The sequence below is a fragment of the Podarcis muralis genome, chromosome 2 (genome assembly GCF_964188315.1).
Source record: "Podarcis muralis chromosome 2, rPodMur119.hap1.1, whole genome shotgun sequence".
NCBI lineage: Eukaryota > Metazoa > Chordata > Lepidosauria > Squamata > Lacertidae > Podarcis > Podarcis muralis.
The window spans coordinates 124,865,864-124,883,765 of record NC_135656.1 but is presented as its reverse complement, the minus strand read 5'-3'; the positions used below and the strand labels follow the sequence as shown (position 1 = coordinate 124,883,765).

Genomic DNA, 17,902 nt, shown 5'->3' with positions numbered 1-17,902 from the left:
TTGGGGAACACTGGTCTAGGGGAAAGGTGCACTTTGATACTGGGATCAAAGGTGTTAAATCAGCAAGGGAGGGGAGGGAGAGGCTGAAGGAAGCCCCTCCCTGCTTGGGTGACGCAACCCCTTCCTGGAGACAGGAAACTGGGTTTCCAGACCCCCATTGTGCTCCTTCCTGCTCTGGGGGAGAAGGAAGGAGTCCTGGGGGAGAGGGAGAGGCCAAATCCTGCTGTGGGGCAAAGGGAAAACGCGGGTGCAGAACACAACAGAATCTCTCTCCCCAGGACTGGATTCCCAGGGGAATATATTTTCGAAGCTGCAGCCAAAGGCTGGACAATGGAGACTGGATTTCTCCTGTGTCCTCGCAACCAGAATCCTTGGCCTCAGTTCCCTTTGTAGATTTGCAGAGGGGTCTCCCAAGGCTCATCTAGTCCAACCCCGTCTTGGCAGGCCATTTCTCCATTGTTAAGAGAAAGAGGCCAGGCTGGTGTTCCCCAGAAGTTGTGGACTACTGTATTTATTTATTAGATGTGTGTACTGCAACTCCCATCAGGCCTGGCCAGCCAGTGGGCATACTGTTCCACAACCGCTAGAGGGCACCAGGTTGGCAAACGCTGGATCTGCACATTACTGGGGTCTGCATGGACCCCAATGCACCCGCTTTGCGACTTTGATCGGTAGAATTGGCAGTGCTGCTGGTGCCACGTAATTCCATTTCTGCATCTGTAAGGAAATGGAGCTTTGGAACTCCCTGCCTATTGACACCCAGGTAGGCTCCTTCACTGGTACAGCTTTTGGCACCTGCTGAAAACATTATTGCTAGGCCGAGATGCGTAGGATGTTGGCATATTCTTCCCATGTTTAAAATAGCTCTCAACAGCGTTCATCGTATTTCTGAATTCCACATCTTCAGTTCAAGGGATGTGTCCACACCATTTTGTGGAGTCACACACACAGGCGGCAGTCTCAGCTGTTCCAGCAATTTGCACACCTCTCCAGCTTCCCTGCACGAGCCGGTTCCATGTTTTCCACCTGCCCTCTCCTAAAGTCAGAGGACCAATCCCTCTCTCAATACTGGGGCTCCACACTCAGGATCCAGTTCTGCATAGTTTGGCATAATTCACACCAGCCCAATCCTCCTTGCGCTCCACCCCAGGCTTTCACTGAAGCTGACCTCGTTTGCATCGACTTCCCCTCTGGGCTCTGCACCTGCCACCCTCAGTCCGTGAAGTCCGGTTCCAGGTTTTCCTTCTGCTTCCTGACTCCGATTCCAGATCTCCGCTAGCCATTCCTGGGCAAACTCCAGTTCCGTGGTTTGGGGCTGCTCAGGGCTTCCTCTACTCGGCGCTCTCCCGCTCCCTTCCCGAGGCGGAATCCAGTCCCGGGCTTTCCCCAGCCTCCTGGCTCCGCTCCCAGGGAGTCCGGCTCCGGTTTCCCCTTCCTTCACTTTGTCCCTGGCTCCGTTCCCAGCTCGCTCCGCTTCCGGACTTTCCATCCTGCCCCCTCCCTTGGCCGGCGCCTGGGAAAGCAACGGGGCACTCCTGGGTCCCTTCCCTGCAGCCCAGCAGCACCCCATGGGGTCCTGCCCTCCAGCACCCAGGTGAGACCCAGCAGGGAGAGGGCTGGCCCCCATGGGAGGGGGGGGCGAGGCATCATCATCAGGAGCTGGAGTGGAGTTGGAGGGCGGGGACCCCAGGGGTCATCCATTCCAACCCCGTGCAAGTTAACGGAGGGAAGGAGGCAAGAGTTTCTTGCAAGTGGTTTAGGGGCTGAGGGTGTTTAAAAAACCAAAGTTTTGGGGTGGGATTCTTGCCTGTGGGACCCTCGTCGCAAGCACCCTTAAGAGGAGGCGGGTTTGCAGTTAGGGTTTGGGGTGAAAACGGGCAATAGGGTGGGAGACCCCCCCAAAAAAAACACCTTGGGGGAAAAACACCCCCTCCCCTGCTTCTCTCCCCCCCTCAGCTGCCCTCGGGCGTGAGGGGAGGGGGGTCCGGATGTTCCCCCGCTCTCTTCGCCACCTGCTGGACGGGGGAGGCGACGCCGGTGTGACCCTCAGCGCTTTCCGGAGCAGGACCCCCGAGTCGGAGCGCGGAGGACCCCCAACTCCTGAGCAGGTCAGTAGCAGCAGGGAGGTGTTTGTTGGGGTGGGGGGACGCATGCAGGAGTTACTCTCTGCGGGTATGCTTGGCAGGTGCTGGGTTCAAGAGTTCCCTCGCCCGTGCCCACGAGCCATAGAAGGGTCCCCCTGGGGTCATCTAGTCCAGCCCCCACCGGTGATCCCCCTTTGCAGACTGGTGACCCCCCCCCGCCCGCCTCATTGTGTGGGGCTGGTCCGCTTGGGGGTCGTGATCGCGCTGCCCCCCGCCGGCCTTCACTGCAGGGTTGGCGCAGCGCGTCTGTTTGCATTGCCGGTGTGCAGGCTGGGACAGGTGCGTGTTTATGTGTGTGTGTGTGTGTGTGTGTGCGTGTGTGTTTGCGTGTCTGCCTGCTGCTCTCTATTGACCCACTGTGTGGCTCCGTTGCCCGGGTGACAAAGCTCCGTCTCTGGAGGCGAGCACCTTTGATCCGGTGCTGTGGGCACGCCTTCCCAGCTGGCAGCTGCACCTGTTGGACTCCGGCCTGCCTGCCTGCCTGCCTGCTGCCTAGGTGTGCATGGGTGTCGCGGGGCTTCCAGGCAAAGGGCCTGTTGTTGTTGTTGTTGGGGGGGGGGGTTGGCTGAGAGAGAGAAGTGGAATCTGGTTTGGCCTGTTTTTGGGGAAGTCCTCTGCAGGGCGGGGAAGGGGCCGGGCCCAATCCTGCGAAGCGGAAGGAGAGGAACCGACACCGAAAGGGAGGCAGGAGAGAAACACACACGAGGCCTGGGTGGGGGGCCGGGAGTTCAGCCTGGGCCCCCCCATCCCAACCCTCTTTCTGCCCATCTTCTGCAGCAAAGAGGACACCCCCCCTTTCTCCATCTGGGGGCAGGAGGGGTGCAAAGGGGGGTGTGTGATCTGCCACCCCCATGAAGGTCTTCCTCCGCCTGGGGGGCTGCCTGGAGCCGGGAGGGGGCTCCGCAGAGGGGGGGATCCTCACCCGCACCCGTTGGTACTGCCTGCCTGTGAAGGTAAGGCTCGGAGGGTTTTATGGGGGGGGGGGTGTCAGAAGCCAAGGTGGTGCCGTGGTTTGAGGACTTGGGTTCAAATCCTGGCAGGCTGCCTTCTCCCAGCCTGGCCTCCCTCTCAGGGTTGTTGAGGGGGAGGCTTGAGGGACGGAAATGCCGCAGACCCACAAATAAATAGACATAAATGAAGGAGCACTCTGGTGGCAACTTGGGGGGTGGGCAGGAATTGCACACGGGCTAAAATGTCATTTTTTTCTCCCCCCACCGCAGCCCCCAGTGACCTTGTGGGAGGAGAAGGAGGAAGGCGCCATCTACACCGTCAGCTCTCGGCTGCCAGGGGGCGCCAACAAAGCCAGCCTGTTCTCTGGGGTAAGTCGTGCTCCATGCCTGGGGGTGTATATTGCCAAAGGAAGAGAAGCGATGTTAAAAGGCGTATCACTCACATTGCTGCCTTTCCGTGGCATTTGGCGAAACGTCACCTGTTGAATTTCTGCCTGCTGTGCAACAGTTAGAGGCCCTGGTGGTGCGTAAGCCAAGCAAGGGAATGACCTGCCACAGGCCAGATTAGGACGACAACGAGGAGGCTGCCTCTGTTTACATAAAATTGAAAAATTGGTTGGGACCCCCCAGAGGTCATCCAGCTCAACCCACCGGCCGTGCAGGGAACCGCTTCTAAGAAATCCACAACTTGCAGCTCACAAACCGAACCTCCTTCCTTGTCATTGGAGCCCACCCCTTTCTTTTTCTGCCCCCCCCCCACAGGGTGAGGACCTGCCAAGTGCCTCGGGTCCCCCGGGGGCTACTGATGCCTCGGCGCTGGGGGTGTCGGGGTCCCCGGCCGGCCGCTCTCGGGTGCTGAAGGCTGGATCGCTGCCCCGCCTGGTCAGGCACCTTCTGGAAGCCCCTTCGCTCGGGGACACCTGCTACGTGCCGACCTTCCTGGCCACCTACCGGACGTTCGCCACGACCGGCCTGGTCCTGGGGTTCCTGTTCGAGAGGTTTGCAATGGAGGGGAGATGGTCTGGGGGGGGGGGGGGGAAACGTTGGCAGTGCTGTTTGTTTGGTCCGCAGGCGGAAACCTAGCAGGTGCAGCTTGTGCGGCATCGTTAACATTGCTGAGTTTTCATGGTAAGAACAGAACATCACCGGTTGGGTTTCTGCCTGCTGGGCAGCCGCCTGAGGCTGTGGAGAGGTGGCGGGTCGCTGGAAGGGCGAGAGAGTAGAAGGATTACTTAATTTATTGAGTCCCTTGGTTTTTCTCACTGCCCCCCCCCCCCGCAGGCTGCAGGCGGTTGTGGGTTCGAGTTCAGACGCTACCCCGGAAACAGCAGACCTTCAGCGGTGAGTGGCTGCCTGCTTCCTTTTCCCTGCTCCCCTGAGCACTTAATAACAGCCCCCCCCAAAAGAAATAGCCCCCTCCGCAGCCTAAGTCCCATTTTCCGAGCTAATCCCTAAGCTGCTTCTGGACTTTCTCCTCTCTTTACCAGAAGGATGGCTGCCTGTGTTGGTGTTATGATTATGAACTTGGTACGGTCCTTGAATCGTAGCACTGCAAGGCCCCCTGGCGGTCATCTAGCCCAACCCCTTGCCGTGCAGGAATCTCAGACGTCCCTGAACTCGGCACATGCTCAGAGGCACAGTGGTCACCGCGAGCCTTTGGGTTCTGGGTTTGAGCTCCATCTCCAGCCTTGCTTCTGAACGGCCTTACATACTTAGAAACAGAGAAGGGTAGAGTTGGAAGGGGTCCCCCTGTGGTCATCTAGTCCAGCCCCCGCCAGGCAGGGATCTCAGCAAAAGCATCCAGGACAGGTGGCCCTGCAACCTCCTGAAGCGGCTCTCGCGTGTCTACTCAGGAGTAAATCCCGCTTGTTTACGCCTTGGTGAAAATATTCGTACAGCTTTGTGTCATACAAAAAGGATAATCAAAGCCATTTATAGCAATAAAACCATAAAGCCTTCTTCTCCACAAGACCATGTTAAAAAGTTACCTTGTTGTCTTGTAAACCTCTCTTTTGTTAATGATAGGTTGGTATATACATATTTTTAATAAATAAATAAAAAACCAGCCATCAGTTCACCACGGAGGAAGGATTTACATCTATTCCATTATTAAGGTTAGGATTTCTAAATTATCCATCAAAAGCTTTCAGGGCAATTCACTAGATAAAAATACAAGATTAAAACACAAATAAGTGGTTTAAGGGAAAAAAGCCAAACGCACACAAAAATAGTCAGTCATTCCCCCCCTCTCCTCCCGGCTTGCAGAATATAGATATTTTCTGCTGGCCTGGGAGACTGTCCTCCTGGGCTGTCCCCTTTTGGAGACAGGACATTAGGTCAGGAGAGGGTCAAGCAGGGCTGCTCCTTTGAGCCTTGAGTGGGAAGCGGGTGCGGGAGACGACTCCCTCCCTGAAACGCCCTCCGGAGAGACGAGGCGCTTGCCGGCTGCGTCTGGTCTTGCCGTGGGCTCCCGGGAGGGATTGGCGGTGAGGCACGTGGACTGGGGTGGGGGCCGGGGGCGAGGCCAGGGCACGTGGGCTTGGCTCCCTCGCACGAGTGAGTCACCAGAGACTCCCTGATCTGGGAGGCTGCACCTGCCGTCTGGGGTAGGGTGTCTCTGAGACGGGTTCAGGACAGGGCAACCGGAAAGGTCACAGAGCCATAGAATGGGAGAGTTTGGAGGGACACCAGAGGGATCCAGTCAAATAATAATAATAATAATAATAATAATAATAATAATAATAAAAAAAAATTTATTACTTATACCCCGCCCATCTGGCTGGGTTTCCCCATCCACTCTGGGCGGCTTTCAAAAGAGCATTAAAAACAGAATAAAATGTCAAAACTTCCCTAAACAGGGCTGCCTTCAGATGTCTTCTAAAAGTCTGGTAGTTATTTATTTCCTTGGCATCTGATGGGAGGGCGTTCCACAGGACAGGCACCACCACTGAGAAGGCCCTCTGCCTGGTTCCCTGCAACCTCACTTCTTGCAGGGAGGGAACCGCCAGAAGGCCCTTGGAGCTGGACCCAGGTGTCTGGGGTGGAGACGCTCCTTCAGGTCTACTGGGCCATTTAGGGCTTTAAAGGTCAGCACCAACACTTTGAATTGTGCCTGGAAACGTACTGGGAGCCAGTGTAGGTCTTTCAGGACCGGTGTTATGTGGTCCCGGCGGCCGCTCCCAGTCACCAGTCTGGCTGCCGTATTCTGGATTAGTTGTAGTTTCCGGGTCACCTTCAAAGGGAGCCCCACGGAGAGCGCATTGCAGTAGTCCAAGCGGGAGAGAACCAGGGCATGCACCACTCTGGCGAGACAGTCGGCAGGCAGGTAGGGTCTCATCCTGTGTATCAGATGGAGCTGAGAGACAGCTGCCCTGGATACAGAATTGACCTGCACCTCTCTGCAATGTAGTCAAATGCAATGCAGGAATCTTTCCCCCATCATGGGAACTCACGACTCTGAGAGCTACGGACTGAGCCATCTCTTTGGGGCTTTTTCATTCGGAGGGAAGGCGAAGAAGAGGCCGACACACCTGGAGAGAAACGGGGTTAGACTAGATGACCAGCAGGCCCCTTCCAACGATTCTGATTATATGCTGGAAGAGAGGGCTCTTGGGGGTTCGAATCCCACTTGCCCGTTTCCCATAATGGGCCTCTCTGACTGGCTGTTGTGCTGGGGTGGGTGGGGCTTCCTGGGATCCCAGCAGTCACAGACTCCCCCCCCCCTTCCCCTCCCCACAGGGCCCTGGGGTCTCTACTGTGCTCCTGGCTGGACGGATACCCGGAGGACTTTGTGGGGCTGGACGCTGGCCTGAAGGAGCAGCTGGGAGCCTGGCTGCGCTGGGCGCTGGGTAGTGGATCGGACCCCGAGAAGACCCTCCTGGCAGCCGGCCAAGAGGGAGCTCCCAAAGGCCAGGAGGACCCCCGGGAGGACGAGGGCATCACGGACGAAGGGCCCCCAGACCCCCACTACATCCTGGGGCTCCAGGCGGAAGACGTGGCCGCTCATCTCACCGCGCAGGATGCTGTGAGTGTGATGGGGAGCAGGGGAGAGGGCCTGGGGGGATCCTGCAGGGGGTCTGGATGAGCTCCACAACCCTTGTTCTGCCCTCTATCACGGCCCACCCTCCACCTCTTCGGGCATGAGGACTGGAGACTTGGGAGGTTTTGCTTTCCGTCAACGAAAGCTGTTCTTGGCCAGTAGAAATAGGAGGATTGGTCTGAGAAGATATTGCATTATTGGGGCAATTAAAAAGTTAAATAAACCTTGTGGAGGGAGGAGTGTTAAGGTGTATAGTAGTGTACATATGGTTGATTTGAACATGTTATTATTGAATACAGTGGTACCTCGGGTTACATACGCTTCAGGTTACATACACTTCAGGTTACAGCCTCCGCTAACCCAGAAATAGTACCTCGGGTTAAGAACTTTGCTTCAGGACGAGAACAGAAATCGTGCTCCGGTGGCGCGGCAGCAGCAGGAGGCCCCATTAGCTGAAGTGGTGCTTCAGGTTAAGAACAGTTTAAGGTTAAGAACGGACCTCCGGAACGAATTAAGTACTTAACCCGAGGTACCACTGTATTATTGAATATGTTGAGAAGATATTGAATTATTTGGGTAGGTTTGAACCATCTGGGGCAATTAAAATGTTAAAAGTTAAATAAACCTTGTGGAGGGAGGAGTGTTAAGGTATTTAGAAGTGCACATATGGTTGATTTGAATATGTTATCATTGAATATTATTGAAAACGTATATTATTGAATATTGTATACCCAATGTATCAGCCGCCTGGCAGTTTTCACTGTTTGTGTTTGGGTGTTGGTAAAATAATAATAATAATAATAATAATAATAATAATAATAATAATAATAGAACAGAAGCTGTTCTTCCTGGTCAGAGAATCCCTCGCCATTCACCTAGCCTGCGTTTGAGGGGCACAGATTTCGGGTTCCTTTTAAGCCAGCCTGCCAGGGATTGCGGGCTTTTGGGGGGGGCGGCTCTCCTGTCTTCCTCCCCCCCCCTTCAGTGTCTTCTCTCCCATCCCCGCAGGAGCTCTTCCTGCGCCTGGTGCCCCACGAGTGCCAGGGCCAGCTGTGGTCGCAGCGGGACAAAAGAGGCCACGAGGGGGCCTGCCCCTCCGTCCGCGCCACCGTGGCCCAGTTCAACCGCGTGGCCAACGCCGTCGTCTCCTCCTGCCTGGGCGACACGGAGCTGCGGGCGGCGCAGAGGGCACGGCTGCTGGAGAAGTGGATCCGCGTGGCAGAGGTGGGTCCTCCTCGCGAGGGCGTCGCGGTTCCTTCTGTCCCTTTCTGGCTTCTTGCTGGATTAAGCGTTGTGGGTAGGCTGAAATCGTAACAGAATGATGGAATTCATAGAACCATCGGACGGTTAGGGTTGGAATGGGCCACCCAAGGGTCATCCAGCCCAACCCTCTGCTGTAGCGTTCCCAAAGCAAGGAAGGATTGGACTCTGATTAATAAAATGCACACGAGGCTTGACCAGCAAGACTCTGGGAGGAGGTGCCAGTAATAATAATTCTCCTCTGTCCACCCCTTGGCCCAGGTCGTTTTATTCACGAAAGAACTTTTTACACAGTGTTCGTAAGAATCAATCAGATTTCCTCTGAGCATTTCAAAAACCCCACGTGGGACAGATCAGAAGAAATTCTTTTAACTACAAAGACTACTTTGAGCATGCATACATATCTGAGAGTAAATAAAACAGGACTAGAGGAATGCATTCAGCAAAACCCCAGAGGTCATAAACAGGAGTTGGGATGGCAGTATTTGCCATCTCCTTGTGAACTCTCTTCCTGGCCCTTAAGATCTATCTAAAGATTAAACTACCTCAAAGTAACCTACTAACTTTATGTACTGAGGATGCCTGGTGAAGCAACTGGCCTGTGTTTCAGAATGCTTATATGTGCCTGTCTGGTGTAGAGAAAGCAAATGGCCGAGGTGGAGAGGCCTGGGGGTTTCGATCAGAAACTGTTGTCAATGAATCAAACCCAGTCAACGCATCGCGGACACAATGGCTTGCTTCATTTTTCATAATTCCTCATAGCAATCCCACCTGACCCCCCCCCCCACTCTGGATATTTGCACCCCCTACACTCTGCAATGCTGGAATCTTTTGCCCAACGCAGCACTCGAATCCATGACCCTGAGATTGAGAGTCTTGTGCTCTACCGACTGAGCAATCCAGAATGCAGTCGTGGAGTTGGAATGGGAAGGCAGGAATAATAATAACAACAATAAACAAACAACAGCAACGTTTCTGGGCCCACGGAGCAGTGTTTGCCAACTGCTGCTTTATCTATTTGTTTGGAATGTTTGTAAGCTGCATTTGTCGTTGTTGTTTAGATTTAAACACGTGGCCTTTGCATAAAAACCTTCCAGGAAGGCGGTTGACAGACCCTTTTATTATTTTCTCTTTTCCCAGGAGTGTTTTCTCCTCCGCAACTTCTCCTCTCTCTATGCCATCGTCTCTGCACTGAAGTCCACCCCTTTGCATCGCCTCAAGAGGACATGGGAGGAGACATCCAGGTGGGCCCCGATCCTCTGCTTCAGAGCTCCTTTTCCTCGCAGAAACACACCCACACACCCGTCTCTGAGACCCTGAGCTTCTTCCTGGCAGCAACAAAAACCAGGCAGCCATCCGCCCTGGCCATTCCCCTCTTCTTGCCCAGGTCCTTAGGTCCTCCTCCCAAAGCGCTTCTCTTCCCTTCCAGGCACCATCTGGAATTGTAGGGTTGGGTGAGACACCTCTGGGTCATCTAGTCCAACCCCAGAATCACAGCTAACCAATGCAGCAGAGGTGTCTAGGGAGGTCCCTACAAGCGCACAAGCCTGATCCCTCTTAGGCAGGGCGAAGACCATTAAACTTCTAAAGGTGGCCTGGCTGACCTTTTGTCCCTGTCGTATTTTAGTGCTGGGGTGCGGTTGAGGGAGGGGGTTCCCTTTTGAGACTGCCCTACTCAGCTTCTCTCCCCCCCTCCAGGGATTCCCTCCGCTGCTATGAGGAGCTGAGTGCTGTCTGCTCCGAAGAGGACAACTATAGCCAGAGCCGGAGGCTCCTCTTCCAGGTGTTTATTCCACGTTCTCCGCAGAATCGGGATCCAAAATGACCGTAACAGATTGGAGAATTGGGCCCAGGCTAACAGAATGCATTTCAACATAGACAAATGTCAGATCCTGCACTTAGGCAGGAAGAAGCAGATGCACAAATAGAGGATGGGGGACCCCTGGCTGACTAGCAGTGCATGTGGGAAGGATCTAGGGTTCTTGGTGGACCACAAGCTGAACTTGAGTCCACAGGGTGATGCAGCAGCAAAAAAAGCTAATGCGATTCTAGGCTGCATCAAGTCTAGTGTCCAGATCAAGGGAAGTGAGAGTCCCACTCTATCCTGCCTTAGTCACACCACACTAGGAATACTGCGTCCAATTCTGGGCACCACAATTTAAGGATGTTGACAAGCTGGAAGGTGTGCAGAGGAGGGCGACCAAGATGATCAAGGGTCTGGAAGCCAAGCCTTATGAGGAACAGTTGAAGGAGCTGGGGATGTTTAGCCTGGAAAAGAGGAGACTTGAGGGGAAATTTCAAATATCTTAAGGGCTGCCCCATGGAGGAGGGAGCAGGCTTGTTTTCTCCTGCTGTGGAGGGTAGGATTCGAACCCATGGCTTCAGGTTACAAGAAAGGAGATTCCAACATACGAAAAAACTTTCTGACAGTAAGAGCTGATTGACAGTGGAACAGACTCCCATGAGAGATGGTGGACTCTCCTTCCTTGGAGATTTTAAGGCAGAGCTTGGGTGGCCATCCGTCATGGATGCTTTAGCTGAGATTTCCTCATTGCAGCGGGTTGGACTAGATGACCCTAGGTCCCTTCCAGCTCTAAGATTCTATGATTCTCTCCCAGGTCGCATTCTGCCACTCTAACCACTGCACTACCCTGGCTCTCGATGTCTAGGAAGTGGTTGACTTTTAAACGCACACACACCAGCTTTCCCCTGGCACAAAAATGTTCAGGGCTTTGACTTTTTGCGAATTGCAGTTCCTAATCTATTGCATATCCTATCCTGAGGCAATCCCTTGCATCTCTGAGCCAACCTTCTCACTTGGCTTGTTTGGTTTTGCTCCATCGGTGCTTACAGTCCTCACTTTCTGGGCAACAAACTCTTCCGAGGCGGCTCCTCACCAGCGGAAAGGGAACACAGGAAAGAAAACGGCCCATGAAAACAAACATTGAAGTTCAGGTGCCGAAATAAAACCAGATGGGGTGTGTCAAGTGTTCCTCTGCTTGTCTCCGACATCCGGGACATGGCCTGAGACTCAGGGATTTGTAGGAATTGCAGCGAAATAGTCCCTGGCAGACGGCCATCCAGCCTCTATAATAATAATCATCATTTTTATTTATACCCCTCCCTCTGCAGCAAAGACTGGGCTCAGGGCGGCTAACACCAGGTATAAAAACAATTAATTAAAATACAACTTAAAAACAAGATTAAAATACAACATTAAAATGCAGCCTCGTTTCAGTGGAAACTCAATCAAAAACTTAATTGGGGATGAAAACGTCAAGTCTTCACCAAGGCCAACTATCCGGACTGGTCCTACGTGGGCCAGAAAAAAGCCAGGGAAGTCCCCAAATAGCAGTTCCATCACAGAAGGAGAAATGAAAAAGGAAAGAGGGGAAGGGGATCAAGTTGATTCCAAGCCAAAGGCCAGGTGGAACAACTCTGTCTTACAGGCCCTGCGGGAAGAAATCAGATCCTGCAGGGCCCTGGTCTCATGAGACAGTGTGTTCCACCAGGCCAGGGCCAGAGTTGAAAAGGCCCTGGCTCTAGCTGAGGCTAATCTGACTTCCTTAGGGCCCGGGACCTCTAGGGTGTTGCTATTTGTGGACCTTAAAGTCCTCTGTGGGGCATACTGGGAGAGGTGGTCCCATAGGTACGAGGGTCCTAGGCCTCTGCTTGAAAACCTCCAATGGGGGAGAGACGTTCGCCTTTCGAGGGAGTCTCCTGATACCCTACTACTGAACACGTCTTTGAATGCAATTTGGACCGATTTGCACATTTCGCCATGCAATTTATCCTAAAATAATGCAGTTCTGAATTCTCTTCTCCTGCTCCCCACAGGATGGCTACCCTCGAGGGGCTGGGGCGGACCCAATCCAGCGCAGGCAGCAGCGGAGATCTTTGGAGCATCGCCCCGTGGTACCCTGACTTCAAGAGGAGGGGAGGCGGGCTAGGGCCGAGGGGCCAGGAATGCAGGTCTCCCCGTCTCTGACCTCCTTCCTCTCTCGATCTCTTCCCCGCAGGGCGTGGTCCCCTACCTGGGCACTTTCCTCAAGGACTTGGTGATGCTGGACGCAGCGACACGGAACAGGCTGCAGGTGAGGACCAGGTGGCAGGCGGGGAGACGCCAACCCTGGGCAGGCCGTTTGGCATGGGAGCAGACTCGTAGAACTACAGAATTTTGGGTTTTGAAGGTACCCCCAAGGGTCATCAAGTCCAACCCCCTGCAATGCAGGAATCTCAACTCTCTCGGAAGGCGGTGGGCTCTCCTCCCTTGGAGGTTTCTCAGGAGACGTTGGATGTCCAGCTGTCAGGGAGGCTTTGGTGGAGATTGCTGCCTTGTAGGGTGTGCTGGATGACCTTGGAAGGTCCCTTCTGTGATTCTACGGCGAAGTGGCCCAGCTGCTTCCAAATGCAGAGGTGGGTTGGCAGGAGGATGACGGAACGGCAACTCGCGCAGAGAGACAACCAGGGAGTCCCTTCCCTGGGAGAGAACTTTGGGGTGGGAATCGCAGCAGGCATGAATGAATGAGCCAATTTTATTGGGGCAAATCAGGAGATCTTAGGCTGCACTCCAGAAACAAGCGCAATTTAGGAATTTTGTGAAAAGCAGGAGGCAAGCGACTTTTACTGGCCCTGGCGGGGCTGGAGCTGTCTCGTGGGACGCATTTGCGCTCATTTCTGGAATAATTACGTCTCTCTTCCCCCCTGAGTTGCACGGGGTCCAACTAAATCTACAATTCTGTGACTCTTCCTTTTTGCAGAACGGTTACATCAACTTCGAGAAGCACCGCAAGGTACGTGCCGCATTGTAAGAGGGGAGGAGCATGCAACGGGCACCCCCTTAAAAATGGAGGGCGTGCCTTCTATTATTAATGCCCATTTTTCTTTGTGCCTCCCCCCACCCAAAAATAGGAATTCGAGATCCTCACCCAGCTGCGACTCCTGCAGGCCAACTGCCGCAACTACGCCCTGAGCCCCGACCGGCACCTCCAGCGATGGCTGCAGCGCTTGCCCCGACTCAGCGAGGGCCAGAGGTGGGGCTCAGGATCCCACCCGAAACCCAGTCTGCTCTTTGGCCCTAGAATCCTAAATCGGTTGGAAGGGGGTTCCCAGAGGTCACGTGGCCCACCCCCCTGACATGCCCTGAGCCCCTCCATTTCTGCAAATGTTTAGCTAGAATTTGTGGAGGGGACCCCCCAGATATCATGCAGGCTGACCCCTCAAAAGCCCATGACCATATATCAGCAGCATCAAAGTTTGTATTCTGCTCTTTATCTGTAAACCTCAGAACGGTTCACATTGTGGTGAGATAATAATAATAATAATAATAATAATTTATACCCTGCCCATCTGACTGGGCCTCCCCAGTCACTCTGGGCGGCTTCCAACAAAGTATTAAAATACAGTGGTCTGTTAAACATTAAAAGCTTATCTAAACAAGGCTGCCTTCAGATGTCTTCTAAAAGTCTGGTGGTTGTTCTTCTCTTTGACATCTGGTGGGAGGGTGTTCCACAGGGCGGGCGCCACCACCGAGAAGGCCCTCTGCCTGGTTCCCTGTAACCTCATTTCTCTCAGGGAGGGAACCGTCAGAAGGCCTTCGGAGCTGGACCTCAGTGTCTGGGCAGAACGATGGGGGTGGAGACGCACCTTCAGGTATACTGGGCCAAGTTTAGGGCTTTAAAGGTCAGCACCAACACTTTGAATTGTGCTCAGAAACGTACTGGGAGCCAATGTAGGTCTTTCAAGACCAGTGTTATGTGGTCTTGGTGGTCGCTCCCAGTCCCCAGTCTAGCTGCCACATTCTGGATTGGTTGCAATTTCCGGGTCACCTTCAGTAGTCCAGACGGGAGATAACTGCAGACAATGAAGCGGTCTCTCCCGACAGACGGTGGGCTCTCCTTCCTTGCCTCTGTCATGGAGGCTAGAGCCGAGATTCCTGCAAGGCAGGGGTTTGACTGGATGACCCCTGGGTCCCTTCCGACTCAGAAGATTCTGTGATTTTATGACCATCCAGCCCTTCAATTCAGGAAACTCAGCTATAGAATCCTTGACAGACAGCTTGTCAGAAACCTCCAAGGAAGGTTTCCCCAGCCCCCCCCCTTCCCAGTCTGGTCTGGAGGTTTGGGGGAGCCCCTGGAACAGATTTAGAGGGTTTATGGGGGGCAAGATGCACCCCTGTCCTGTCGTTTTTGCTGCAACAGACTGAAACACGGCTGCTGTTTTCTCTTCTGCGAATTAATTATTATTATTATTTTTAAAGGTAAAATATTTAAAGCAGACATTCTCCCTCTTTCTCTCTGCCAGCTACCAACTCTCTTGCACCATTGAGCCGCCTGCGGAAGGAGCGACCCCTGGCCGCCCCGTGAAGCCCACCCTGGTGATCACCCACTGCGCAGAGTGAGAGGCGGGAAGGGGCCCGGGAGAGATGGGAGGGACCCCCAAGGGACATCTAGCCCAACCCCTTGCCAGAAAAGAACCCATGGCCATCCGTCCTCTGCTTTAGAAACCTCCAGCGAAAGAGGAAGTCCATCCCCACCTCTTCTCTCCCTCCGCCCTCTCATTTCGAACCTTTCTTTTCAAATAATAGAATTGTAGAGCTGGAAGGGGGACCCCTGAGGGACATCTAGCCCAACCCGCTGCAATGTAGGAATCTTAGTGCAAGCACCGCTGGTGCTCAAATGGCCACCCAACCTCTGCTCCCATGAAGGAGAGTCCAAATCACAGGTGTCCAGCTGGAATCTTAAAACCCTAGCGCTGTAGAGCTGGGTCCCACCTGCTGAAACGTCTTCTCATGGTCCCTTCTCAACCCTCAGACCCTTCTCCTTTCTCCTCCAGCCTGGCCACCTCGATTGGGATGAGCACCCTTGTCTCCTGGGACAAGCCCAGCTCCCCGCAAGCCCCGCCAGACCTCCTGCTGCCTCCACCTGCTTCCCCCACCCCCCACGGGCAACCGCACCAGACCCAGGTGAGTTGGGGGGCCGGGACGGTGTCCTTTCCCAGCTGCGATTTGTGAGCTCTGCGGGAATTTTCACTTCATAAGCGGAACAAGGGTCCTGCTTAGTATCAGTTTTTAAGGAAAGGGCTGGTGTTATGCTGCTTTTACTGTGATTTTCTGTACTTTTAATCTCTCATCTGGTTTCTATCTTAGGGCTGCCATACCTCCAGGGTTTCCCAGACGCTTCCGGGATTTGGGCCTGGAAAATGGCGTCCAGGGGTGGGGGTGGGGTTTCCTGAAACCAGCAAAATGTCGAGGGAAACCCGGAAGTATGGCAAAAGGGATGAAAACAGCGATAAAATCTGCAGAAAAAAGCTCCAGGAAAAAAAGAAAAAAGCTCCAGAAAATCAGCAGCTCTGTCTGGATTTTCACGTCTGGAAATATGGCAACCCTAATGTATCTTACCTACCTACCTAATTTTGTTTAATTACTTTTTCACAATTGTCTTTCCTATGACGCCTTTATCTGTTTCCATTTTATCCGTAATCCGCCTTCAAAAGTACCTGAATTTGGAATGAGGCCACTTTACTCTTTCAGCGGCTGCCTGTTGGTGCTTTTATGTTGCATTTTTTTCATGTTTTTAACTGCCCTGGGATCTGTGGAAATTTAACAAACAAATAAATGAGGTACCTACTGAAGACCGGTAAGAAGCAACTTTGCCAAAAGGGGCATCGTTGTGAATATTAGAACTGTGGGGGCAGATTTCTCGGAAGTCCCCCACTGCTGCCGGCCCGTGTAGACAGCACTGAGCCGGACGCATCCCTCGCTAACCCTTGCCTCCCGCTGCCTCCCCAGCGTATGAAGTGGCCCTCCGTCTCCTCACTGGACACGGCCCCAGAGAACGCCTCTCCCTCCTCTCCAGAGGGCTTGGCCCCACCCCCTGCCATGGGGGGCACCTTCGTCCGGGGCCACCGGCGCTCGGCATCCTGTGGGTCGGCCTACCCCACGGCCCCCGCCCCGGACAGCGGACTCCCTTCGGACTGCCGCATCATCCGCGTCAGCATGGCTCTGCACAACGGCACCCTCTACAAGAGCATCTTGGTGAGCGAAGGGGGCAGGACCCCTGGGGAAGAGGGGCCTGGCCAGGGAGGGGGGCGCAGGAACAGCCATTAGCTGTCCCCCGTGCGCAGCAGGAGGTTGGTCTAGACCAGGCACCCCCAAACTCGGCCCTCCAGATGTTTCGGGACTACAAGGGAATGAATTTTGTTATTACGCTCACAGACCAGTTCCGGCTCACTTACGATATCAGGAAAACCGTAAAACACAACAGGGATACATTGAATTGCAATTGGGTACAACAGAGACAATTCAGATACAGTGGTACCTCAGGTTAAGTACTTAATTCGTTCCTGCGCTCCATTCTTAACCTGAAGCACCACTTTAGCTAATGGGGCCTCCTGCTGCTGCCGTGCCGCTGGAGCACGATTCCTGTTCTCATCCTGAAGCAAAGTTCTTAACCTGAGGTACTATTTCTGGGTTAGCGGAGTCTGTAACCTGAAGCATATGTAACCCGAGGTACCACTGTATAGTGGCAGTGTGTGTGTGTGTGTGTGTGTGTGTGTGTGTGTATATGTATATATATAATCTTAATCACTAAAATATAACCTAAAATTATCATTTAAAACCTCAATCATTTTGGTAGTACAGTTTGTTCCCTAAGTTTTATGGCAGTCGCACAGAATTTGGCCACCCTGAGCGTGATCTCCAGATCCTTCTCCTCTACCAGGAGTTTTAGACATTGACGTTTGGAGCCATTTGGAGATTTTTGTATAACAGGAGTGATAAATACCGAGGGACTACAATTCCCACCATCCCTGACCACTGGTCCTGTTAGCTAGGGATGATGGGAGTTGTAGTCCCAAAACATCTGAGGGCCGAGTTTGGGGGTGCCTGGTCTAGATGGCCCTAGGGCAGCCTTTCTCAACCTGTGGGTCCCCAGGCATTGTTGAACTACAATTCCCATCACCCCTAGCTAGCAAGGCCCAGAGCTCAGGGATGATGGGAGTTGTAGTCCAACAACATCTGGGGACCCACAGGTCGAGAACCGCTGCCCTTCCCAGGCTGCAGCTCTACACTTCCCCAGCCAGGTGCCTGCCAGCTGTTTCGCGCTACGACGTGGGACCAGATTATCTGTGTCATGGCCTGACCCCACACGCAGCCGCTCAGCTGCTTGGACTGAAAGGGCTGGGCTGGATGATCCCTGGGGGCCCCTTCCCACTAACTCAATATAATTCTGTGATTGGCTGAACTGGCCCATTTGCAGGGGTGAAGTAACACCCATTCTGCATCTGTAGTAGAATGGATTTTTCGGCGTAGCAGCTCCTGACTGTGGAACTCCCTGCTGAGTGACACCAAGCTGATACCATAGGATCATAGAATCAGAAGGGACCCCAAAAATCATCTAGTCCAGCCCCCTGCAATGGAGGAATCTCAGCTCAAGCGCCCCCGACAGATGGGCACCCAACCTTTGCTGTGATCTTATCAGCGCCTCCTAAAAACTTTTAAAAAAATTTTT

At 53.6% G+C, this 17,902-nt stretch overlaps 1 protein-coding gene across 3 annotated transcripts in view; it reads left to right on the top strand.

Annotated features, from left to right (window-relative positions):
* Positions 1-1,365: 1,365 nt before the first annotated feature.
* RGL2 (ral guanine nucleotide dissociation stimulator like 2) overlaps positions 1,366-17,902 on the top strand; it is a 20,440-nt gene continuing 3,903 nt past the window's right edge. Inside the window, exons 1-17 of one of the 3 annotated variants that reach the window (XM_077923148.1) lie at positions 1,366-1,594; positions 1,957-2,108; positions 3,365-3,463; positions 3,857-4,092; positions 4,376-4,435; positions 6,833-7,118; positions 8,142-8,357; positions 9,534-9,637; positions 10,092-10,176; positions 12,231-12,308; positions 12,413-12,487; positions 13,154-13,186; positions 13,305-13,426; positions 13,968-14,045; positions 14,697-14,789; positions 15,228-15,357; positions 16,183-16,428. In XM_077923148.1, coding sequence (XP_077779274.1) covers positions 1,989-2,108; positions 3,365-3,463; positions 3,857-4,092; positions 4,376-4,435; positions 6,833-7,118; positions 8,142-8,357; positions 9,534-9,637; positions 10,092-10,176; positions 12,231-12,308; positions 12,413-12,487; positions 13,154-13,186; positions 13,305-13,426; positions 13,968-14,045; positions 14,697-14,789; positions 15,228-15,357; positions 16,183-16,428 — 2,061 coding nt within the window. In that variant the 5' untranslated portion in view covers positions 1,366-1,594; positions 1,957-1,988. Of the gene's footprint in view, positions 1,595-1,956; positions 2,109-2,775; positions 3,098-3,364; positions 3,464-3,856; positions 4,093-4,375; positions 4,436-6,832; positions 7,119-8,141; positions 8,358-9,533; positions 9,638-10,091; positions 10,177-12,230; positions 12,309-12,412; positions 12,488-13,153; positions 13,187-13,304; positions 13,427-13,967; positions 14,046-14,696; positions 14,790-15,227; positions 15,358-16,182; positions 16,429-17,902 lie in introns of those variants that run through there. The other 2 variants (XM_077923150.1, XM_077923149.1) reach the window with 2 other exon arrangements.